The following is a 27,271-nucleotide window of genomic DNA, read 5'->3' as shown; positions in this document are numbered from 1 at the left end:
AAAAAGTGGGGGTTGTTTCACTCGCCATTTTACGTGCTTGCTTCTGACAGTCGCTGTGTTTGTGTGTTGTGATTGTGAAAATTCGAGAGTTTCTGTAGGTTATTAATTTCATCAAAAAATGTGTTGAATCAAAAACCCAACGATGTGGTTGTCAGTTTTTCCATATTCCTAAATATTGTGTGTGCACCCACTATCATGGAAAAGTGACGAAGACACAGTGTTATTGTGTCGAGTGTTTGGCTGTCACAGCTGTGAAGGTTTTCTATTTTACGTGGATTAATCGACCTCCCGTTGTCTTCTGACTTGGAGTACGTCTTGGACATCTTCCACGATGGCTTCTAAAAACATCCCTGCAGATAAGGTTTGTTTTCATGGCTTATTTCGCCCCACCCTCTTTGACGTTTCTCTGAATTCAATTCGACCTACTTTTTTATATTCCTACATTAATACCACGAAGAGGTCATAAGATATTACGAATGTTATTAATTTATTGTGTTTCAAAATCAATGAAAATTTTCTCGTGTGAGATCTGTGCACCCCACTTATAATAATCACTTTTGTTTTTAAGATTAACGACTGTGGATAAGGGAAAGTTTAATCATTATTAGTGTCAACTAAAGAAAGGAGAATTTGATAGGTTAATGCTACATAGGTACATCATAATTTATGTAGGTAGGTACTTAATTAGGGAAAACATTGGTATGGTGGTAACTATTATGTATCCATCACCTATATTAATTATTAGGTAATGGAATATCCCCCGCGTTTAACGTCGCTACATAATCTCATGTTTATTAAGCCACCTAATTATGTCACTGAAAAAATCTATGCATTCAACACAAAATTATACTATTTTTTTTAAACTTTGTGTATCAAAGTGTTGGTGGAGAGGCAATACAATCAATTTAATTGTCAAGAACAAAAATTATCACAAACCTTATTTACCAATCACTGTCATATAACTATTATAATATAACTCATGATATTATTACTTTTAACTTAAGTACTTAGGTATCAGTTGTGTTTCTTGTATTGTACCTATATTGCTTAACATGTTATTCGGTATGTTATATTAATTGTTGCTCACGTACCTACTTGTGCTAGATTAAACAATTTCATTGTAATTAAATCATTTTTATAAAAGGATTTGCCGTTTTTTTCTTATGATGTTATTACTTCAACCACCGACATGTACCTACCACTCTCGGCGTAGGTACGTACGTAATCGTATATCATTTGAATATGATTAGTTATTTACAAGTGGATTAGTTGGATGGTATCCATAGAATATTTCGTTAGGTTTTGAATTGTGACTTTACCACTGTTGACTTGTAAAAGATTGGATCGACTTGGGAAGCTCTTCGCTTTTCGTACACATTTCAGGGCATCCCCTGAAGATGTGGTTTTTGCTTCCTGTGTTTCTTCGCCACATTGACATGCTGCATTTTAAGAAATTTGACTTTAATTTAACTCTGGCCCATGGGTAACTGGTTCTGAGACATTTCCTGTCGTAAAAATTGTCTATGCTTCACATCAACAGCAGGGCCTCGTGATACGATCGATGTCTACTGGTCTCAGATAACTATGGTTGCCAGCGAGCAGAAAGTTTGGCTAGTTGCCGCAACCACGTGTGTAATCTATTGTAAGTAATAGATTTTTGGGTTTCCATCGTTTGTACTTCCTTCTTTCCCCGACGTTTTGGGCTCGAACCAGAGGCCATTACCAAGATATGATATGATCTCATCTCATATATGATTATCATCTCTTGATAATGGCCTCTGCAACGAGCCCGAAACGTCGAGGAAATAAGGAAGAAGGACACACGGTGGAAACCCAAAAATCTATTACGATAAAAAAAAAACAACTGTGAAAGCCTCAAACATTATACACGTGTGTAATCTATTGATTTCCTTTCTTCAGCCTCGTGGTTGCCGGAAACTGGTCGACAGTGCGTAAGGTTTTTTGTGTCCCAGGTTCTCAAAAAGATTAAGCTCAGACTTTATAAATAATAACAATATATACTTACAAACTGTAAATTAAATATATCAAGACTAATATTATATAGGTAGGTAACAAGTAAGGCGGTTATTTGTTAGTAATGTTGATACAACACGTCATGGCGATCCCAGGACGTTTGTAGTGTTGAAATTGAACTACCTATTGAACACTAAATGCCGTTGCAATCTGATTGCATGCACTGTTTGTAAACAAAAACAAAACGCCAACCCGATGTCGGCGTCCTAAGACGTTGTACTATTATTTAAGTTTTCTTCTAAGTAATAATGGATAACTGTGTACAAGACATCTTTTAGGCTTGTGACACAAACTAATGCAGGGGTTTTTATATCTCGGTGCGGCCTTGTCAACTAAATCTCAGAGCATCTCTTATACTTATTAGTATCTAACCATTTTCATTTAAGTAATTTTTTTCATACTTACTAGGTAGGTACTTGAAGAGGAAGGGCTTTTAATTGTTGGTATTAGTACAGCTGACAAGTGGTAAGTGGGTATTCATTGTAACTATTTAATCTGTGGTTAACAATTGAGGGTTTCTGTTGTTAATAACCATTAATGAATGCCTTCCAATTAATGTATTCAATTCTATTGAATTCCTTCTGTAATAACTTTCATTATTAAAATAATAATATTCATTTCAGCTTAAGTAGGTACCTACATATTATTGTGATTATAATAATAGTTTCTGATAAGCTAGATAAATGTATTACTTACCTACTTTTAATTTTGAACAAAGAATTTCTTAGAAATTATATTTAAGTACTTATCTAATTAATTATTACTTAAAATCTTCAAAATAAATGTTCCTTTTAAAATTTATTGGTTTACTTAAATATATTTTGTAAGTATTTACTTATATATTATTCTTTACCCATGGGTCCCACATCGTGAAGCGGGCCCCCAGGCTAGGATCTTTGGCGGTCCCCCCTACCTATCGCTAGGATAAAGGCAGTGTGACGCTCTCAGTAGCGTTTTCCAAATGGTGTACGCGGTAAAATTAATGTGTATAGGTAGGTATTTAGGGTTTATTGTATATTTTAATACAACCATATGAATTATGGAGATGTTGAGTACTGACACATACTTACAAATTGTATCGTACAACCACATAATTTTAAACAGTTATATTATTGAAGGAAAATAGCGCTTTTTTTTACTAGTGAAGCAAATTTGTGATGTGCGTTTATCTCACTTATCTGGTTGACTCGCCTCGCCGGGCCCCTCCTGAGCCCGGGCCTCCAGGCTACGGACCTGTCAGCCCCCCCCCCCCTTGTAGGGGTCATCTCTTTACCAGTTGACATGACTCCTTGAAGCGGACGAAATCGGTCGTAATTAAAATGTTATTAAGTACTTACTTAACTAAGGTATTAAAATAAGTGATTAAAGAAACTAGTAGGTACCTACTACATAGTGTATTTTATTAATTTACGAATACAATGTAGGTATTTCCACCAATAATTTACAACTAAAACATCATTAACAACAAAAAATGTTATTTCACTGCGATGTTGAAGGTAACAGGTATATATCACTATGACTACAAAAAAATATATGAAATTCGTTTCACCACAAAAACATTTTAAGTACCTACCGTTTAAGTTTAAGTAATAGTGAATATTACCGACTGGATTGTCATAATACTCATAATTTTCAATAATTCTATTGTAAGTAAGTAAGTACCTATATATTTAAATAAGACTACATACTTACAACCCAATACATGAGTTACACCAGTGGATTTTTCTTATTCTTGCATTTACAATACAATACTAAAGAATTATTGCTATTAAAAATCCTGTAGGTACTTAAAATTTGTATTTTTCAACCGCAATAATTTGTCTGTGTACCCCTCAGGTGTACCCCTTTTTGAGCATGCCGTTTTCAATCGCCGTGTCGGTTTTTCTTCAGGTGCAGGAGGCGTTCGCTCCGTAAGAAAGATCAAAATTATACTGTAGTGTACACGGTGGTTAGTAACAATGTTATAAAACCGACAAGCCGTCTTGACTCATATAATATATTATTATCTCGGATTAGAGCGCTCTTGTCTTTAAAACAATAAGTAAACACACACAACAAATTATTACATATAATTCCGATAGGCTATATCATATCCCAATACACTACATTTTGACGCAGGGTTTTGAATGTGAGTGTCCTAGGAAAATGAACCACGTATTATAGACGTGCAATGCAAATAAGCGTCAGTGCCTAAACGGAGAGCAGTTGTCAGTATTCGACGTATGACGTATTCTTGACACGTGTTTAAGTTTATTCCGTATTCTTCCTCACTCTAGTACCCTGAGTAAACAGTAAGTAGGAATGGTAAAATATTTTTTGTTATACTTATCATAAACACAAGTATTTATATTTTTTTATGATATTTTCAATTTTTCCTATCTGTGAGCAAATCGGCTTTAGAGATGTGTAACAATGTGAGGTTTTTCTTCTTCTTTAACCATTTCCGCTCTTTAGATGTAGCATAATATTATGGACATCATACTTACGGCGCCTACAAGAATCCCTGTCATTCCAGTACATGTCAGCTTCCCGTAACTCCGCCATAAACAATCTGTAGATACTAGATAGTATTTAGCACCTTTCAGGAATCCGGTTGACTTGAATATCAGGCAAGTCTGATGGGAATTCTCTAAGTACGTAGTAAGTACGTAGCCAAGCCAGGTCCAACTTCGGTTCTTCACTATCAGCGTGATGAGAAACTGCATGATTCGCTCTCTTATCTCCTCATTACTCCTAAAGTCATCCATCGCACACCAAGTATTCGTCGCATCATCTGTTTTCGAATCTCAGTATAGACATACGCTTGCTCTGAGCCTTCGTATGTTGCCATGACTCATTGAGTTAGTACCATTGAATTAGCACTGTCAGAGCGCAAGCGTTGAATTAATAGGCAGCATTTGGTTTTAACCAGTTTTGGTGAAGTTTTTACTTGTAAAAATTCTTTGCTGTAAAACCTGTTTTATAATATTTTTATCACTTGATGGCGGCTTATCAATCTCACAAATCTTTAATCTGTGATAAAAATCTATCAAAATACATAAAAACTTTTTTGTTACTAAAAATCGTACTTTAATTAAACCGTCACTGCTCGCTCGCCTTATTAGATCTGGAAACCTGGTCATATGACTGATCGCCCCAACTGAAGTTAGGACGGACGTGAGTAGTTCTTTACGAGACTTAAAAGAAGGAAAATTCCTAGAATATAAATCTGTGAGCGAAAGGCAAATAAGCATTAACATAGACAAATGAATTACTTAAGTATTTATGCTCGATTCGAATCAATGCATCTGAATTAGAAAATTCCACACAGAAACATTAAAGTTACAGTATTAAATGCTCCAATAATCAATCTTCTTATAGCTTTCTTCAAACGTAGCGATTTTAGACATTACACCTTCTTCCTTTTGCATACAGAATATATTGTGATTGCCATCCTGCATTTTGACTAATAAGTGACATGCATGTTCACCAAAACCAGGTGGTCGGTATTAAATAACATGACCCGTAAAGATCGCTGGAGTAACTTCCGGAACCGGTTCCGGAACTCGAGCGGCGATTAGTATGCAGAGCGGTCGCCGCGATACCGCTGGCGTCCCTCGCCTTCAGATGCGACTGCCGCCATTAAAATAATTGAACACTACTTTTTGCATCTTTTTATTTACTTGTCTTGTCCGCTGAGCGTTCCTATCCTCGCGTTTGTTCCACCGGCCAGTGAATAACTGTGCCATTAAATCTGTTATTGTTTCCCACGCTTGTTTGTTGATTTACAGTTGAATTTGTATTCTAAAAAATTAGCTGGCACGTTAGTATTTTTTACCTGTAACGGGAAATAATTAGCTTACAATGGAGAACAATAGTGTTTTTGACCATGCACGCACAATCTTTGACCTGCAAATTGATAGAGGTAAATTTATTAATTGGCCCATTTGAAATAATACTTACCACGCGAGAATAGTGTGTATTACTAGAATCCTTATGCCTAACATGTACCTTTCCATGTCACGTTGGCCTACTATTTAGTTTTTGGATCTCCCTAACATTGATAGTCCATATTTCACATGCATATGTGAGCACTGGTAGTGTGGTCCTCGTAGTCCAATGCGTAAGGCACTGCTTTCTAATTCGGGACTCCAGGTTCAATTTCGGTAACGTCGTAACACATTTATGTGATTTTACTGTTTTTGTGATGGAGATAGAGGGAAGCGTTCATCCACCAATGGATCGACCATTGATTCATACAATTGATCGGTGTAACAATTTGCTACTCTTCAACGTGGAACCTAAATCTAAACAAGTCAACAAGCACTTGAGCACCTTCCTACTTATCTTGTAATAAGTTGCAATACTTATCTTAGTACCTATAGGGGGTCGTCTGTACACAGCGTCCTACGACGTTCGCTATTGTTGAGAAGCCCTCCTCCCCCCAGCGCCATACTTGGACACCAAAATTTTTACCCCACCGTCTAAAATTCGTCACATTTTTGAAGTCCATCCGGAAAAAATAGATTTAACGTTTAAAATGATCGATTCCAGTAAGTACTCATGAAATATAGTTTTCCTCAGGAAAATGGGTTTACTTTTTGGTTTGTCACGTCACAACCCCTTCGTCGCAAATATTTACATTCACCCTTTAGTTTAGAAGGACATAACGACATATATGGACGACACCTAATGTCGAATTCTTTCTCCTTGTGGTTACACAGCTTTTTCTTGTGGATGTTTTCTCGTATTTTCATACCCTTACCAAAATTACCATTATAATATTGCGGACGTCATAGCGTCGATCTGTAGAACTACACCTAGAGTTGGGTGGGTTGGGTCGAGATTCGGGATTTCCAGAAAAGAATTCTCGAGATATCGGGAAATTTTAAAAAACCTGTAAAAATCTTAAAATCAGTGTAAAAACAAATTCCAAAAAAATGATTTTTTTTTGTATAAAAAGACAAACAAAATAGAAGTAGCAAAACAAAAATAATTCAAAACATTACTTATTAAAATAGAATTTCAAAAAACATAGACTCAATCGCTGCATCTGACAATCGCGTACGCTTTCGAGACACAAAATTCCCTGACATTGCAAAAATTGCGCTCATTTTGAGTCAACGTTGGCATAATTGTGTTAAATGCCCCGATCAGTCTTTGAACGTGTTGTGTTTCCTGTCCACTTTTTTCATATAAATCGTTTTTTTTTTTCATTATTATATTTGATAATAAAGAAAACCCGAATCCGGAGAAATGATTCTCGAGATCCGGGATTTCCCGAAATGTTAAAAAATTCAATTCTCGAGATTCGGGATGGAAAATCTCAAAAAATTCTCGAGAATTCCCGAAACCCAACTCTAACTACACCTACATAAGACGAATTTAGTTGATAGTACTTAAGTACTTAGATGAACTCAAAATAAGTAATGATATTGGCTATACGTGAGAAATAACATGTCGATAAAATCGTAACCTAACCACTGATGTACTTACCAAAGGGGTCTGATACTTCTGTGCATCATACAATTATCTATATAGGTACGAGTATATCTACTACTTGCTGTCATATAAATTTGCTATATTATCGCGTGTCAAATTAGTAATGTCTTGATATGTGTACAAGTTTTGCTAAGTTAAGGCTCGTTCGTTTGATCAATCCAAATTATTGAAATACTGATAGGTATTTGGAATTATCTATCTTATGGGTTGTTGTGAAAACATACAATTGAGGTATCTTTTCTTGTTAAGGGGGGACATGCTCAGCGTAGGTCAAAATGGAGCTTTTGTTCTATTTTCAAAGCATGATCCTGGACATACCTTAAACGTTGTAGATAATCTACAAAAAATATATTTTTTTTAACGGTACATGTTCAAACACGCGCGTTAACATCATTTTACTCCCTACTTCAATTATAGTTTGTCAATTTATGGCTACGGCCGTATGTTGTAGCTTAACCACTGGGGAATGCCAAAAGAAATGGCGTATTTCAAAAAAACACTACCTTATTCTTGGGTCAATAATTATTATAAAGCAATCATTATTCATAGGATGTTTATCACACTTGAATGGTCAAAGACATAGCTTATAATGAGTATATTTAGAATTATCTTCAAATGTGTTATTCTTGCCCATTTTTTGAATAATAAAATGCCTAATTCTTGTCAAATTTGCGATCACAGAGATTTATCAATATCATTTTTTATCGTAAATATTTTGCTAAAATTATCTCGTCACAAATTATACTAATGGTTTTGTAAATGCGTTTAAAAATTAATAAACGTAAAAAATCTTAACACCACTGCACATGTGTGTACCAAAATATGACTATATTCTAAAACATTAGAGCGAGAGGTTTAAAAGAATACTATTTTATATAATAAAAATACTTTATGCAGTCATCAAATGTTTAAAATAAATATAAAGGATAATAAGGCTTCAAAATTATACAAATAGATTATCTACAACGTTTAAGGTATGTCCAGGATCATGCTTTGAAAATAGAAAAAAAGCTCCATTTTGACCCACGCTGAGCACGTCCGCCCTTAAATTGACATTATGGGCAAGAATACTTTTGAAATTCGTCAATAAATATTTAATAAGAATCTGTTTTTTAACTCCCCGCTTTTCTCCACCTACAATCTCCATACTTCCACCCCATTTCCTCGAATTTTCACTCCCTTTGTCGTGACGATTCTTACTAACCAACATTATAGTGTAGCCTTGGATAGATAACCGATAAGTTGCTACCGCCACGAGTAGTAAGTACCTACATAGATTTAGAATAGGTACTTACTCCACGTTATATTAGGTTAGATACCATTATTATCTAACACCTCGGACGCTGAATTATTAGTAAGTACGTTTCGATGTGATTGGTATACTTGGTGCTTAATTTGTAAAGCACGTTTTGTAGATACACATTTTTTTCTAATACATGCAATTTAATTAAAAAAAATAGTATTATAGCTCCTGTACACGTGCCTGTATTTACTTAAACTTAAACCAATAGTGTGTATTTTAAACTATCTCGATAATAACTATTTACACGTAAAAGTTATGACTGTCTCACCAATCTCAATCTTCAAGAGGCGAGACGTGATATTGTCATTATATGGTGCTATTTGACTGGTTGTGAAAATTTGTAAACGTCAAAATTCTTTGCGCAGTGTGGTTCGTTTTTTACCGACAGGTTCGCCACTATCGTCCGGTTGCCGCGTGAAAATTCAGAAGGATCTGAACTTTTTTAAGCCATGCATGCAATCTTGCAATTTTCACGATAATACGTTATATACTATGTGGCCGGGATAATACGTACTGTCAGCAGTAAATCCATGCACGTGTAAACAGGGTATTATGCACGAAACACACTTTACCATATTTATTTGTGACGATACCAATATTTTTTTTATATTCCTTCGTCTTTCAATTAATAATTATTGATAAAATATTTACTTAGATCTTTACCTACGTATTAATAGTATAGTATTTTAAAATGATATAGGTGACAGCCAAACTTACCTAAATTCAAATTCTTGGGAATAAAACTTCTCTCCCTATTTCCAAACACATAATTGACTATAACTTAGTCACTTCTGTATGCAAACAAAGTATAAACTCTCACTATCTATCTTTTCTGAGTTTGTATGCATTTTTGTTTAGAAATAAGTTAAACGTATGTATGCGCATTGGAATAAATAACTTGATATCAGAATTGCGAATTGATGAAAGATCTTTTAGAGTCTACTCATTACTGAGTGGACTCTAGTCAATACCGGCCTAGTTATAACTATGGCGTCGTTAATGAATATCTACCATAATAATATACCAACTTAAATATTATTTGATATCTATATAATAGCCTATGCATGCATGTGTAGTGCACATTTATTCAAACGGATTTTGTGTAATATTTATGATGCGAAATGAGCTGACGAAACGCCCGGGAAACGGAAGAAACATGTTCGGTTCTACTCGGACCCATCTCCGAGTTTCTATTCCTCTATTGAAATAAACATTTCAATTATATTATTAAGTACTTATAGTATGATAATTACTTTACCCGCCTGTGGGCCTGTTTATTTTTTTTATTCAAATTTACTAACGGCCATGTAAGATAGTATACTAGGAAATTCACAGAATTCAATGAGCCATGTAATAACTGCATAGAGGAATATACTTAGATACTGTTATGTTAGGTATGTGGACATCGACATTACAATATATCAATTCATTCATTTTGAATCTGTCTCAATTAAGTATAGCTTTTTAAGCTTTAGTCTCCGACCATGCGCCAAGCTCTATGTCGCGCCACTTTCTTCGGTGCAGGGTACAGGGTGACGTCTCTGCATTATGTAGATCGCACTTGTAACACAATTGCATCTACTTTGAAGGTTGTCCACAACATCGACTAATTATGGTGCAAAAAATACTGTTAAATTAATTTTCAATTCGTTCCTCGATCCTCTTGGATATGCACTTTGTTTAGCGGAATTTTGACATTTATTTATGTTGTGTAAATTCTGCGTACCCACATATTGAAGTATTCATGTGTTAGGTACTAGATTAACCCCGTCGATCGATAATTGGAGAGTTCGGCTGAAAACGACAACATACAAGTTTAGTACTTACATATACAATTAATAAACGACTTTATGTCCACAAAATACATTTGCCGGTGGAAAAGATTTAAAATGTTTTTCAAGAGTGTATAAAATGTGTAACGTTTGATAACCAACAAACAAATTATTAATATTCGACATTAAAAAAAACATTAACGTAAAAGAATATATGATAACTCCAATTTACATATGAGAGAAAAATTTTCTTGTTATGCAATATTGATACCTTATTCAGACTTAAATTTTATTTTGATTATTTTTAATGTATTTTCTTCATTATACATTTTCGTCGTGACTCAAAAAAGGTTGGGGACGTAGGACATAGGACACGTAATTATTCGTAGGACACAAATTATATCAGAGCGGAGACCGTGTGTTGCTAGTGCTGGTGTCTTGCAAAACTATGATTGAATGTGACTCCGACAATCTAACTAAACATTCTAAACCGTTCATATTAAGTTAGGCACTTACCAATTGGCTGAATTCAAACATCTTGGAAGGGTGAGATAACACAAATATAGTTGGGTTTACAAGTAAATAGGGTGGCAAAATGACAAGGAGACTTTAAATTTTAGGCCGTGCACCGTTGGCTCTATCTATCACCACAGAAAAGATGTATTCATTATGGCCAACATATTATAAGCCTTCGTTTGATTTATCACATTATCATCAAGATTAGGAGTGAGTGGGCAAGTATCGTGTATTTCTTTGACAGTCGACGGACAAAAACGTTTGCCTGTCAAATAATCAACGTTACTTATTTTATTATTTACGACTTTCTAACTCGCTTTTAAGCGTGCGAAAAATACTTCGACCCCGAATTTGCTATATTGTCTTCAACTCGATCACGCTAAATATTAACAGTTAGCTACAGTTCTACTACACATCATGCTGTATTCTCTTACTAGTAGGTAGGTAGGTACATAACAACCGGTGGAAATAATTCATCGAATTTGTTTTGTTTTTCGCCGTGCCTACAAATATCTACACAATAGGGATTCCGTTCCCGGGATTACATTTTTTCAATCCAGGGATTACACAAAAATAATTGAAATTTTCGATTTATAATAAGTAGACCTTTCGATTAGCTGCGATTGCGCCATTCCAGGCATCGGGCAATACAAGTACCTAATGTCAATTTTTTACCCTCAAGTAAGTAGTTATATAGAAGAAAACTATTGCTGTAGACGCAAACCAATAAATTATCGATGTGTTCCGAGTGTTAGTATTAAATTAACACTGATTACAGATAGCAATATACAATTGGTATTATTTAATTTTAGATGAATGAAAAAGAAGTATAGAATTCAAATCTTTTGAAAAATAATAAAATGGTTTTTAAACAAAGAAGATAAGCACTTACCTATTTATTGGATTTAGAATAAAATGACGACTACAATTTAAAACACATAAAAAAATTAACCAAACAATATTTTCATTTAGTTTTAAAATATTTTGGTTTTCTTTGCAAGTAAATAGCAGCCCTTACATATTTAATGAAAGAGTATATTATATATTTTTTAACTACTATGTCCAATCCTAAAAAGATCACATGGACCTCCACAGAATGGAGGTTTGTATTAACAGATTTTTTCAACGGGAAATGGATGTTAGCCACTTGCTCAACTTATTAGGTCCATACTCCAAACACACGTTGAAAACTAATATGTGTATTTGCCAGACCCAAGAAGGAAAATATACATACTTATGCAATTCACTGTGGCTGATAGCTAAATACATACGTGTCCGATAATGAAGAGCAAAACAAAAATGTTCATTTCTGTCGCGTGTGTTAACCACGCACTCATTTTTTATCTATAAATCGACTGCTTTTTCTAAATAATTCTTCTCTAGTTGACGAAAATGTGTATTATTTGTAATATCTAATAATCCCGGAATCCCACCATTTTCAATACCGTTTTATTGTATCAAGCAAACGAGTATAATCCCGGTATTCCAAACCCTATTATCTACTTATTTCTGTGGCATCCAAACAATGGTATCGAATATCTGCGCGATGCTGCGGTTCCATACAATACAATCTAAGTTCAATACACTCCACGATAGGCTCTACTTCGGTTTATGTTTATAGGTACACCGTGCCTACCTGTGGTTGTTTGATCTCGTTATTTGCAAAACATCATCTTCCTAGTCGGCTTAATTTAATGCCTTTATTCTATGAGGTTCTTACTTGGGCTGTTTTATTCTGAAAATACGTTCATTAAATTATTCAGATAGATTTCTACGTATGACGGTATTTTGATAATGATTTCGTAGGTTTATTGTCAGATTATTATGGTTCCTCTGCTCTTAGAACCAGAGAACATGGTCGCCGCCATTTCATCCTCTGATGTAGCCATTCTTATTATTGTGTTGAAACCAGTGACGAATTGTTACCACGGTATCGTTTTGTTCTTATGCACATCTTCCGTTTATCTAAAATTATCAGTTGCGACATTTAGTAAGTACTTACCTATACTTATGTCATTTCTCAGGCTGTTCCCAAAGTAACTAAGTTTTCTGCAGTTAATAGTTTTGATTACCTCCGGTTGCTTACTAATGCGATTCTTAACTTCTTGATTGGTTTACCTTATCTTTCCATGATATTCAAAAACATTTAGTTTTTTAAATCATGTTTGTTCAATTTATTTTCATTTACTTACGAGATTTGTGAATTTCCATGTAATCCTTTTCACTTTAAAAAGAATTGTTAATATATTATAATTTTAAGCCTTTTTTTACATATAAATTACCTGTTGATCACTCGACCCGATGTCTCAGGTTAAAATTTCACATTGAAAAGTGAAAAAAACACATTAAGTATGTGCATTTCACCCCGTCGGCGATACTTGAACCCATGGCATACCGATTAGGAGCACGGCGCGTAAACTATACTCGGTGGTGCGAGACCATTACCAATCTCTTATTATTATTTAATAGTAAACTTGTATAACATTGGCACTAAATTAAATCTTTTACAGGTTTTTGCAGGTTGGATTTTTGATTCTAAATGGATAATACCTATAATTTTCAATTGAATTCCAAAACGACGAAATACGTCGATCTTTATACATATGGATTTATTATTCGATGATCCATTATTAAACAATAACAACTCAAAAAACGTAGTTTTGAGATAATCATGTTTTAATATTTTATAATACACAAGATCTGACAAGTTTTAAAAGGATACATGTCAGAATGTATCTATTCTATATTGAAACGTATGGTCAATCGCCAGTTTTAAATGGAAACAATTCGAAATGGATCTGTACAAAACTGGTTTTGTTTGAAAGTTTGTAAAATTTCATATGGGCTTTTTGGCTCTCAAGTTGTCTAAATTATTTTTTTCAAATTGTTTCTGTACAAAAACCAAAAGCTCATTTATACGAGTATTTTGATACCACTATCGCGAATATTGAAATTTTGTTGCGACATAGTAGTTATCCAATTATTAATATTGATACGTAGCGTCACCCCCATCGTGATAAGGGAAGGGAGCTTGTACATAACTCAGTGGGGCGAGTAGACACGAAACAAACAATTATTAAGAAACAGAAAAAATGTTGGGTTTCATGAAATTATTTTTCAAAACAATCATATTTTTATGAATGCTTAAAATAGTATGTATGATTCGTTCAAAAGATAAATATTATCTAATTATTTATGTGAATATTGAGTATTTAATATTATGTAATAATATTTAAATAAAATATTTATTTGTTTCTTTATCCAGTCTTCATAGATTAATGGAGGAAAATGAGAACGAGAATCAACTGCACACATACTTCGAAATAATTAACTATTGATTAAGCTTTTTTTGATTCTCTTCGAAATTAGATCAGTCCACGTCATTATTATAGTTTTGCGATATTCTGGAATTATTTGCTTGCGAGGTATATAGAATTGCATGGTTCCTCCCATGTTCTACAGTAATGCTTGGTGGAACGGAGATGCCAAACGTTGATATGCACCATTTTTATCCATGTGTATGATTGCAATAAAATGGAATAGTAATGTTACAAAAACAGGACTTTGCGTGCACACGAAAAAGAAAGCATTCCATTATTTTTCTCCAATTCCGATGTATTATTGCTCCAATGAATATTAGCAATAACTTTTAAATTACTTATTAGATAAACGAACGTTCAGATTCAAGAAACTATATTATTATATTGTGCATCGTACCTTTTGGTCGCCGAGGTAGATTCTAGTATCTAGTGGATCATTGCGCGACTAATCTAATGCAATAAAGGCCGTACATCAGTTGAGGCACGGTCTAAAAAGATCGTTGCTAGGCGATGCGCGGATTGCGGGTCGCGGGCGCAAATGACGCCTGTCAAACGAAATATTATTTGTCATATAAATCCAACATACGTCCATTTTATGTTCTGTTTATTGTTCTGTTAGTAACAATAATAATATATTCATTGACATGTTTTATTTTTAAAGTAAATGGGTAACGTTTTTAGTCATCTTTACACGATTTAAGAATTAATTGGCCCGTCGCCATCACGAAGCAAAGTGACGTGTTTCCAGCTCGACGTTCTCTCACTGCATGCGAGCGAGTCCAAAATTTCGTCGCGCCTACAGTTGAAAATTATTTGCCGTTTCACTGATGCGTCACCAAAAATAAAAACTCTTGATCGAATTTTTTTGACCGCGTACTTATTAAACACAGTTAATAAATATTACAATAAAAAATTAACTAATATTTTATATAGAATTGATGTTTAGAGTACCTAAGTACCTACCTACCTACTCGAGTAAAAAGATATAGGTACATCGTATTAGATAATACACACATGGTTTGTTTTCGCAAAGTAAAACTACACGATAAAGCAGCTATGAGTATAATATTTCATGAGACAAGACAAAGAAAATTCCTCGAAAAGATGAGACTTGAGACTTGAGACAAGTACATACTAGAGGTGGGAAAACTGGTCGATTTTGAAGACTAAGTATACTTACTACCAGTATTAAAAAATACTTAGTATCGAAACTTCTTCCAAAATACTTACTAGTATTTGAAATATCGGCTATAATAGAATCGTTAAAAATACATCCGCTTTTCGGAAAGTCCCATTTTCGAGACAGGTATAGTTGGAACTATGGCACTAGTCACTCCTGTTTCAGTAGAAAATACTGGAGCATTAAAAGCACTGGTTTCATTTATCTGTAAAGCATTTTCATTTACAGGTGGAGCTATATTTTGCCTGGCAAATTCAATATGAATAGTTGGATGCTTGCGCTGTAAAAGTTTCTTCAAATTTGACATTGCCTTGTATGAATTTTTTATTTTACAAACATTACAGATGGCATAATTTGTAACTATTTCTTTGGAACGATTCCACACGAAACTTAACCTTTTAGTAGCCATTTTTACACAAATTGTTTATTAAGTATAATATAATTATTATCCATTTATACAATCACGCATACAATTTGAATTCAGTTTATGTTTATAAGTTCCAATTATAACACTAAAAAATCGAGAAACTCGACGTGACAAAACCAGATAAACACGTAGTCAGTTAGCGTTATCAGAACTCCGCTATTCCGGCTTGCGGCTGACGTCAACTCGATGTAAATGTCTTACTCAACTGAAACTAAAACTAAAACCAGTCGCATACTAAACATACGCGAGTCGCGGCGCCAAGGTGTGATGATTTCATACGTAGCAAGACTACGAACTATCTAGCGGACGGCGAGATCACATACCATGCGTCGAACTACGGAACTCGATAAAGTCTCATACTCAACTGAAACTTAAAACTCTTAAAACTAAAACTAAGTCGAACTCAAATAGTATACTATAAAACGAGTGACCATTTCTGTCCTTCACTATACCAACTTTACAACAGAGGAGAAAGGGAGAACAATGACAGTTGAGTATAATATCACGGCTAGACATACGTGTATCATGATATCTCGCTCGCGCGCATTTAATATCAATAGCGTTGAAAGTCAACCAGCATTACGCGAGTCACTGCGATGACATCATCGAATGCGTTCGAATTCGAACATCTAATTCGTTTCAAGTTTCTTGAAACAAGTTTATTGGGCCACAAATACTTAGTATGGATAGTTTCATCCGAAACTTAAGTACACAAACTGGTGACAGTATTTCCAACTCACCTCTAGTACATACCTATAATAAAATTTGAGAAAACTTGAACTGTCATTTTATTACCTTAGAAAACTAAAGACTTTCGATAATGTATCTAATGGGTAAATTGATGAATTGAAATATTTTTCACCGTTACCTACTTACTTACTATTTAGAGATTTTAAATGTGCTGCGAAATCTAATTTCTTTATTCTTTTACTGCGGCTTAAAAGCATTTCCCTGGGCGTACATTTGGAACAAACTGCCCGAATTAACATTCATTTGCATTTCGCCTGCGATGGCTGATAACCTTGACCGAAGAAGGGGTGGGGTGGCGGATGGGAGCAGACAATAAAACCACCCTCGCTAAATACGCGGTTTTATCATTATCCGAATCGACAATTAATGCAACAACTTAGTCGATGAGAGAAAAAAACATAATTACTCAGTTAAAACTTTTTCAGAATCCACCAAATTCGGAAACCGTGGGTAACTGGTTCTAATCCAGAGGACCTAATTGGTTGAGCGATTGGCTAACCATCATTTCTTGCAAAAAAAACCTCTTCGATAATAGGTGTATGCATTATTAACCCATTTTTCGTCAATAAGTACTTTCACAATTAAACAAAGTATATCTACCTACTTTTATTTCTTTATATTATGATGTGAACACCTTTACCTATAAATAAACAAATATACCTACTGTGTTTTAAACTAATACGTTTAAAATATATCTACTATTAAACTTTTATTTTATATTTTTATTCTTGATCGTCTACACTCTACCTGATTTGCCTGCGCTGGACAATCCTGTTTTTGATCACATACCATGCACAGAGGATAGAAAGTTGAAAATATCTATGATATTTGTTCAGGTCAAAGTCGAAGAGGACGAGGCCAAGCTATATGAATGGATCAGATCAGGACTGACATAATTTGAATGCGAGCAAGCGTTGCCCTTGAAATACCAAAACAAAATGATGAAGAGTGGAAGCCACAACCACTTTCGGGACTGGCACTATGGTTTTCGTGTACTTATATTATACGATACGTATTCACGTCTCTATACGAACCTCTACTCATCACTATTGTGTGTAGCAGGCATGTCCAACGCGTCGATCGCACTAAAGGCCCATATTGATAGAGTAGTGAAAATATAAAACGTGTGTACTTGTAGATCGTAATATAATATGATTTCATTGAGTTTGAAGGGGAAACTTTAACCATTGATATATTTTTATTTCTTCAACCGACTTACCTGAATGTCGTTCAAATTAATCGCGAAAAAGCCCACGCGATTAATTCGTATTGCGTCCATGACCTGACATAAGAGTGAGAGAAAGAGAAGACGTGATTCCCCACGCTTATCCTACCGTTATCGTCGCGCAGTAGGTTTTTTTGTAAATCATTTTCACGTCGCATGAAAACCCTCGATGCAAGGGAATTAATTTTCTCAGTGTCCCGTCTGAGTTATGCGCCGCTATGGTAATAAATTATACCTGTTTGTCTATTACTTTTTTCCATGTATATTTTATAGCAAGCTCTTGTTTGTTTGTAATCTTTTTTTTTTAATTAGTTCGCCGAGCAAGCCAAACGTGCGATATTTTCATTAGTCCCGAGGCGTCGTCAATCAAAATGAAGGACCGAAACAATTTGGGCGAAAATTTTAATTTTGTTGAATCACAGGCAGCTGGGAAAACATATTTAGGTACGATATTATGTATGTATCTACCTTCATACTTATCCTCTCCTTCTACTAAAATCAAGTTGGTATATTGATATTGAATCTAGATGTTGATAAAATGTGTACGCACATATTATAAAATTCAAGTAGGTAATTCGATCAATATCATCTATCTTCCTCGTGAAAGTATTTTTTTTCGTCCAAAGAAAAATCCCATACCTACCTACCTACAGTATGCACCAGTGGCGAAGGGTGGAGGTAGGCTCGATCCGGCATAAATAGTGCACATTAAACTTTGTTAGTCATACGTATTTGTTGTTATTGAACTAAGACTAATATTTACAGATGGTATTGGTTAGTTTTTAAAAATCAATTAAACCCTGCCCAAATCAAACCATAATAGTTTTGGTATATCTTGGGCGATACGACAAAATTGTGCACAGTTTTTCATTCATACTTATTAGTTTTCGTTGGATTAAGAATACATATTGCACATAATATTGTTAGCTCATTTTTTTAATTCATTTAGCTCTGCTTGAACCAAACTATAATAGTTAAAAAATATTATTCTATCTATGAATTATTGAAAGTTTTGTATGATTTAATTGCATCATTTTAGATATTTTATAGATAGTTAAGTATTTTTTGACTATTATCTTTCATGGCTTGGTTTACGCAGATTTATTCCTATTAATACGGTGTCGATATATTCGACTCATTATTAGGTAATGCTTAAAAATAAAGACACTAATTATAATTATTCAAGTACTTAAGTACCTACCTAATAATGTCTTAATTACATTATTTAGTTAATAGCAAAAATAGGTGTCTGCCCAGTTCGGCATTTCATATTATTAGTTTCATATAACAATAATGGTTTCATATTATTGATATAACAATTTTATATATTGCTATTGATTTGCAAATAATGGCTTCTAATGACGTGATGTTTAGCGAATTGAAACAATTGATTCACAGCATCATCATTCTAGGAATACTCTCTAATTGCACAAGCTAATTTATCGGCAATTTGCGACAAACAAAATTCTAAGTAATGCCGTGCTTCTACTTTTTTCACTTTCACTTCCTGCGATTATTATGAGATTACAATTTTAAATGAATTAGTATTTTACTCTCTAACTCTAAATATTTAAAGATTTTTTCCCCCAGTTGGTACCTATGTAAGTAATGTCTTCGATATTTATGACACATAAAATATATACAAACAATCTGTGACATATTTAGGTACCTACCTATAATATTATATAAGTCAGGGATGGCGAACCTATGGCACGAGTGCCACCAGTGGCACGCGAGATGATTTTGCATGGCACGCGAATGTTTCATTTTGAAGACAAAAGAAATATTACTATTTTATAATTATTTAAAAATGTTTTTTTTTTTTATAAAAAAGGTTTACAAATAATTATAATTATACCTAAGTAAGTATCTACTTACTTATATATAATATTAAAAAATAATGACGACATAGTCATGCGTATTTTCTTCGGTTTTTCATATTATCTGTAGGTACCAATCGATGCGGAAACGGAAACGACGAAATTCATGCATAAAATAATCACAAATCGCATTGTATAAAAAATTGCATACACATCATTTTAAAGAATATACATTACGTTTAATGTTAATATACGGTTGCATAGGTCGGTCCTTAGGATCAGGGAATTAAAAATAAAAATATTCAACCAACAAACCTTATGAAATCAATTATCGGCAGTCACTCAAATATAATGACTGCTTGTTATTTTTTTTTTACCTCAAACATAATTTCTAAAAATGGAAAACCGCCCAGTGATGGAGAATATAATATGAAAGAAGAGTTGTTTAAATGCTTCCACCGATCTTTGAGTAATTTGAAAACAAGGGAAAAAATATTCAAAGAATAAAAGATATGCCTTCGGCTAGAAATACGGTGAAAGATAAAATATTAATAACTCAATTTAAATTTTGAAACCTTTTTAATAGAACTCTTAAAAACTATATTTTAGAAAACTAAAAAAAAATCGCCATAAAAAACTGCTTGGCACGTCAGACAGTCGAAAAATATTATTTGGGAAATTTTGTCACGCGTACGTAAAAAGGTTCGCCACCCCTGATATAAGTGGTATAGGTAAATCGTTTTACAGTGGCACCATGGGTACAGCAAATGCGCCTTGCAGTTGTAGTGGTATTGTTTGCTTGAAACAGGCATTGTCGCAAGCAATTCAATACACGCCCGAATCGCCTATGGTGCCACTGTAGAATGATTTACCTATACCAGAGAGAAGTCCACTTTTTTGGTTACATGTGAAAATAGACATTTCGCTGTAGTACAATAATTCACTGTGAGCTATCTTACCAGAAAGAGGTGGCGATATAGCTTTGAAATAAAAAAAAATCACGTGTTGTTCTTAGAGCATTGCAGACGGTAATGTTCCAATTTTATTAGAATTAATAAGAACATTGATTTGAGATTGATTGGTATCAGATATTTATCTGATAATGATGCTGTCATCATTATTAGATAATTTAATAGGCTCGACTTGATACGAGCGCGTACCAGAATTTTATATAAAAATATACCAAGTAGGTATCTATATGATTTTATTTCTAATTTTACTTCCGGCTTCCTTGTATTCCTATGGATTTTATTACGTATTGTATTGTTAAGTGTTTTATTTAGACATGAATTTGATCTCAGTACTATATGGCCATCTATTTCTGAAACAACAACTCACGATGATCTGTGGTATAGCTCACTGTACACGTACACATTTCCGGACATCCAGTATTTTATTGAGTTTATTTAAACCGAACATATTTTAGTAGGTACCTACCTGCATATTAATCTATTATTTTCTGCAATAAAATTATTGACAACTATTTCTTATCGCTTTTGCAACTTTTCAACTCTATTTTTATGAGATAGTGCCAGTTTTAAATTAGGGTGTTTTTATTTTTGTATATCGCACACATTATTAAATATTTTCTCCCTTATACCCAAAGAAGAAAACCTCGGGATATTATGATAGAACCTCACAGTTTCATTGGTTATTTAAAGTTGTTCACTTTACCGATCCCTTTTCAATGTTCTTGCGCTATGGACAATATTTCTATGATTCCTCAATAAATTAATTGTTTGTCCAATATCTAACCTAATAAGATTTTTCGTTTACTATTGTTTAACTTGATTGTTTGTGCATTTTTTTTATTGGCAATTTTATTTTAAGATATACCTGCCTACTGTTTTTCGGTGTGTCAGAAAATTTCAATCAGGCCACAGAGATTTAAAAGATGGCACTAGTCTGGACGACACTCAAAATTCGACAACATTTACTCCACCGCGTACAGCCACAAACAACTCAACTCAGGTATCGTGCGTAAAATGAAGGTTTTCTTTCAGGTTCCCTTACAGTGTGTCCAATAAGAAGTTATTCGATTATATTATTATTTATAATGATGTTGTATCTAACACCTAGTTATAAACTATAAGATCATTGAAATATATGTTAAATCATTGATGATCATTGTTATAAGTTATAATACTTATAATATATAGGCGTTTTAACATAGGTTTCGAAATAGTATTATTATCATAGCTATTTTTAGTTGACATTTGAGATCAGACTAATTATTTGTTCCATAAAATATACAAATATAATAATTCGTATAACTGACGAGATTGGATTCATCAGTCTGGCATTCAAATTATTTTTGCACGGCATGCCTTGGTTAAATTGAAATAAAATTGCTTTCGCGGTTGCCCCTTTTGTATAAGAGGCCCTCCAGTATAAGATTATGGTGCATTTTGTAATAAAATATCTTTGAAACGCTATCTATATTACCTTTTAAGATTTTTACAATGTATATTACCTATACATCGTCCTAGTTCTAGTATTATGATTTTCTTTATAACCACGCGGTGTTCACTTGTTTATAGTTCAATCGTGACTGCAAATGCGTATCTCCTGTCTAACATTGTATTTAAAGAATATTTTATCATATTTGGCCTACGTGAGGCGTTATTTTTGTGTTTATCATTTTTTTTTATCGGAAAATGGGCATAGTTTAAACAAATAAATTCATTATGACTTTTATCATAATGGTCATTTATCAGTCTATAAAAAGCCAGTCATTTGTACGTCGACTACTGACCGATTAATCGTTTCCTATCGCATTATCATAACGTTTTTATTCAGAATTGTTTGATAACTAAATATTTAATTTTCACTGTCGCTGTGAATTATGTTGAAAAACATTAAGTACCTATTGTTTTTAGATTACTCCATAATCTAGTTCTAGGCAGTCCAGGGTTCCCAGCATTATTTACCCTAGGCGTAGAGCACATTTTCAAATATCGGTAGGGCGGCGGGCATCACCTATGTTTTCAATGTAAATTTATAGTTGAACATGAATTGAACATAATAAATAATAGACAAAAAAAGTTCCTGTTCAATAATCGTAAATCATAAATACTTATATAATAATAATTATATTAGTATTTATGAAACTCGTAAAAAAAAAAATTTAAAAAATTCTGTCGCATTATCGTCGTCAAATAGTGGAGGGCGAATACAAATCGCTCAGCGGGCGCGGGGTTAGTAATTATTCCAGGTCTAGATGGTTCAAATACAAGTGACTTCATTTATATTGTGCTTTGCACACAACAATAATTATGTTTATTTTATTTATATTTTTTGCTGATATGATACATGTAAATAATTAATCAGTTTTTGTCGGTTATTAAATTAATCATAATGCTGAATTAAACAGGTTTTGCCGTCTTGATTTAGCTCTGATTTATTTTTAAATTCGCATTAATCATATCTATTATACGTAAGAATACAAATCTATGGCACCAGGAAGCATCCGAATAATCTGTTCTGTGTATGGCTCGAATCTTATGCCGGGTCCACACTGGCAACTTGTCGCGCGACAACCTCGTTAAATTTTACGATAATTATCATACTTATCGTAAAATTTAACGAGGCTGTCGCGCGACATGTTGCCAGTGTGGACCCGGCATAATGTATGTCTGGTATGATAGTTCTTCTATAAAGAAAAGTCAGCGTCACCGCGATAACAAAAAAAAAAAGAATGTTGCGCGATACAATAATTGTCTGTGTACCAGCTAAAATCATTATGCAATCTCCACAATATAATATATTCCACTTTCGTAGATACTTTCATTATAGTATGCGTATTTCGACTAGGGAGTGTTTAGCACCTTCTCGAGGTTAAATCTTGCGCACAAAACGTCATTGTGATTTTTACTTTTGGCCAGATCATTAACGAACATCTTCTTGCATTTATCCTTTACGGTAAGGGGACATTTGTAAGTATCCGTTTCAATTAGCCGAAGTCTCTCGTCACCAGACATATTTGTTACTTTCTCGCAAAAATAACACTATTATCTTTTTTGGTAGATGAAAACCCAAGTTGAACTTACTGTCTATTAAATACGTTTCTGAAAACATTCCGAATCACGACATTAGTGGATTCATTCAAAGAATCCAAATTTTTAGTATAAATTTTATATACATTTTTAACATTTCAAAAATCTACAGGAAGATACTATTCTTCGTAGACTATTCCGACAGTAGTGAGATGGAACGGCGGGTAATTATTTTTTAATAAACTCTATTACCAGGTTTATTTTATCTCAGCCAGTTTTACTGGACGGCGCGAGCTTTGCTCCCAAATCGGTTTTCGCACAACTAACTCACTACCAGACGGACCACCGAATAAACCGTACCGTAGCTTACACTATCAAATAACGTCGGTTACGTTCTCTACTCTGGCTCTACTTTATAATGCGATACAAGTTAAAACGGTAAAAGGCACAAACCCTAAAAAAATGTCACGCGATTGAGATCGGGCTCTAATATTTTTGTCACTTACGCGCTAGGTGATATTGAACAGTTCTCAATTTAAAACGCAATTTACCAAAAAGTGTCGCTTACGTTGTTCTGCCGATTAAGGGTCGATATGGCACCGTAAGATGAATATTTCAGGATAACGCTAACGAAAATGGGCTAATTATTAAACTATTAGGTACGAGGGTGGGTCAATAAGTCCTTCGAAAAGCCGACAGGTGGCGCGACTAGTACTGTAAGCGGTTTGTTTTCATGCAGCGGCACTACCGATTCAGTATGATGTGAAGTTTCAATCAGATTGGTCGGGTTGTTGTGTGTTTCTCGTACATTTAAAAAAAAAATTGCTTGTGGAAAATGGAAAAATGGAAAATGGAGAAAATTGAGTTTAGAGCTGTTATTAAACATTTTAATATAAAAGGGTTAACAGCAAAGGAAATAAAAAATGAGTTGGATTTAGTTCACGGCATATCTGCTCCTTCACTTGCAACTATTTATAACTGGTTAAATGAATTTAAACGTGGTCGTACATCAACAAAGGATGAACCACGCTCAGGACGTCCTGTAGAGGTGACTACACCAGAAATGATCAATAAAATCCACGATATGGTGTTAAGTGACCGAAGATTAAAGTTGAGTGAGATAATTGAGGTTACAGGGATCTCAAAAGGTAGCGTCATTTCTATTTTACATGACAAATTGGGCATGAAAAATATTTCTGCAAGATGGGTGCCGCGTTTGCTCACAGTCGACAATAAACGCAATAGGGTGGTGGCCTCTAAAGCCCTGTTGTCGCTCATGCAACGCAATCCGGATGAATTTTTTCATCGCTTTGTGACTGTAGATGAAACATGGATACACCACTATACTCCCGAGACGAAAGAACAGTCAAAGCAGTGGATTGCGAAGGCAAACCATGTCCAAAGAAGGCGAAAACCGTAAAATCAGCTGGTAAGGTTATGGCTACTGTATTTTGGGATGCACGTGAAATTATTTTCGTTGACTATATGGAAAAAGGAAAAAAAATAACAGGGGATTATTATGCATCTTTATTGGACCAGCTAAAAAACAAAATTGAAGAAAAACGGCCTCATTTAAACAGGAAAAAAATCCTCTTTCATCAGGACAATGCCCGTGTTCACACATGTTTACGATCAATGGCTAAAATTGAAGAATTGAAGTTCGAATTGGTCGACCACCCACCGTATTCGCCAGATTTAGCCCCCCCAGTGACTTTTTCCTTTTCCCAAACTTAAAAAAATGGCTAAGTGGACAACGTTTTTTTTCAAATGAAGAAGTCATCGATCGGACAAATGCTTATTTTGAGGACCTTTCGAAAACTTATTTTTCTGACGGTTTAAAAAATATTGAGAAACGTCTAACCAAGTGTATTGAGCTCCAAGGAGATTATGTTGAGAAATAAAAAAAAAAATACAAAAATAAAAACTGTTTTAATGCTTTTTTCTAAGGAATTATTGACCCACCCTCGTAACTTAATTAACTACAAAATTTATACCGAGCTAGTCTTGGAATTTGCATTTCAATTTAATTAAAATATGTATGAGTAAGTACAAATGTATCTTACTTACGAGTTTTTACAAACACAAAGTACAAACAAGTAGGTATTCAAAATTTGTTTTTATACACATACTTGGTCATTTATATAGGAGGTAAAAGGTGTTTACCATCTTTTATTGAATATATGTATTATATATGCGAGAATTAACCGTATTCGTTGTCAATATTCATTTTCCTTTGGTGTCATGAGTGTGCTTAGTGCCTGAAGATGCGGAAAGGCGAAACCCGGGCCGCTAGAAAATGACTCAAATTGTATAGTACCTACAAAACTAAATCGATTACAATGTAAATAATTTGTCGTATTTTATTGAGACACATAACAGGATCGGTCAAATGAAACTTGTTACACCACATTAATCACAGACATGATAGTCAAGATGTTTATTTGAATTTGGCAATGGCTGCAAAAGTTGATCAGAAAACTGAACAGTGTTACCAAGTTGTGTGAAAGTGGAGACATTATGCCACAAGCAGCATGCGACTGGTAATCTCAGTCAGTGGAACGGGTGGATTCCGAGAGAGAATCTTACAAAGTTGTAATAATTTATTGCGGAATAACATGATTACGGAAGCAATTTCAACCGTCGGATGTCTCAACTGAGAACATAGCTACCCGCCACCCATCATAGTAATATGTGAAGAGAATATGTCCAGCTGCTATTAACACTCCAAATGCGAAGATGATGTATGGGATGAACATTGCGAACGAAGCTTTGACTGACCCCTAACCTCTGAGGCAATCAATTCATGACTGATTAGTTGAACACGGTTACAACATACCAAAATCGTACTCATCTCACTCACAATCTACACGAATGTCGCTGCTTCATTATTATAACGTAGTATCTTACTTTTTGTAACACAGTTCACAAAATATCTTTTAAGATATTATTGGATAAAAGTTACATAGATAGTTACACTTTTTTTAGATACAGTACTACAACAATACAAGTCAAATCATTTTTGAGATATCAAACTTCTGTTGATAATCAGTTTCATCTGTACTTACTTACTTACTTAACCCTGACAAATCTCAGTGTTAAGCGCCGGCTAGACGCTCATGCTTTACGACAATCTTACATGCGCAAACTGGTTTGCAACGGGAAGCCCGTGAGTATGGACGGGAAAACGGAAAACGAAAAGCGCCGTAGAAGTCTATATCGCGCAGGCAAGTCGCTGCCGTCTAGCGTGCGCATTATAGCATATGACAAGTACAAGGTTGCGCCCACTTCCCTCGGTTTATCGCCACGTCTCGCACCTCCCGCTACATGGGACGTGCATCGCGTGGATCACTTCCGCTACTCCATGAGGGAGGGTCGGCCACGGCGACAGAAGCTTTGAGGTTGTACCACAGAGGTACGGACTGGACTTTCTAGCGGCATCCGGAACACA

General features: G+C 34.4%; 1 protein-coding gene across 1 annotated transcript in view; it reads left to right on the top strand.

Moving 5' to 3' along the window:
* Window positions 1-19: 19 nt before the first annotated feature.
* The window catches only part of UBL3 (ubiquitin like 3), a 429,818-nt gene continuing 402,566 nt past the window's right edge, over window positions 20-27,271 (top strand). The window contains exon 1 of the mRNA XM_085960847.1: window positions 20-361. Coding sequence (XP_085816973.1) covers window positions 332-361 — 30 coding nt within the window. The 5' untranslated portion in view covers window positions 20-331. The remainder of the gene's footprint in view (window positions 362-27,271) is intronic.

This window comes from Rhyacophila brunnea, unplaced genomic scaffold (genome assembly GCF_057557595.1).
Source record: "Rhyacophila brunnea isolate RB1 unplaced genomic scaffold, BYU_Rbru_1.0 scaffold_12, whole genome shotgun sequence".
In the NCBI taxonomy this organism is placed as follows: domain Eukaryota; kingdom Metazoa; phylum Arthropoda; class Insecta; order Trichoptera; family Rhyacophilidae; genus Rhyacophila; species Rhyacophila brunnea.
This window is presented reverse-complemented; position numbering and strand designations above follow the sequence as displayed.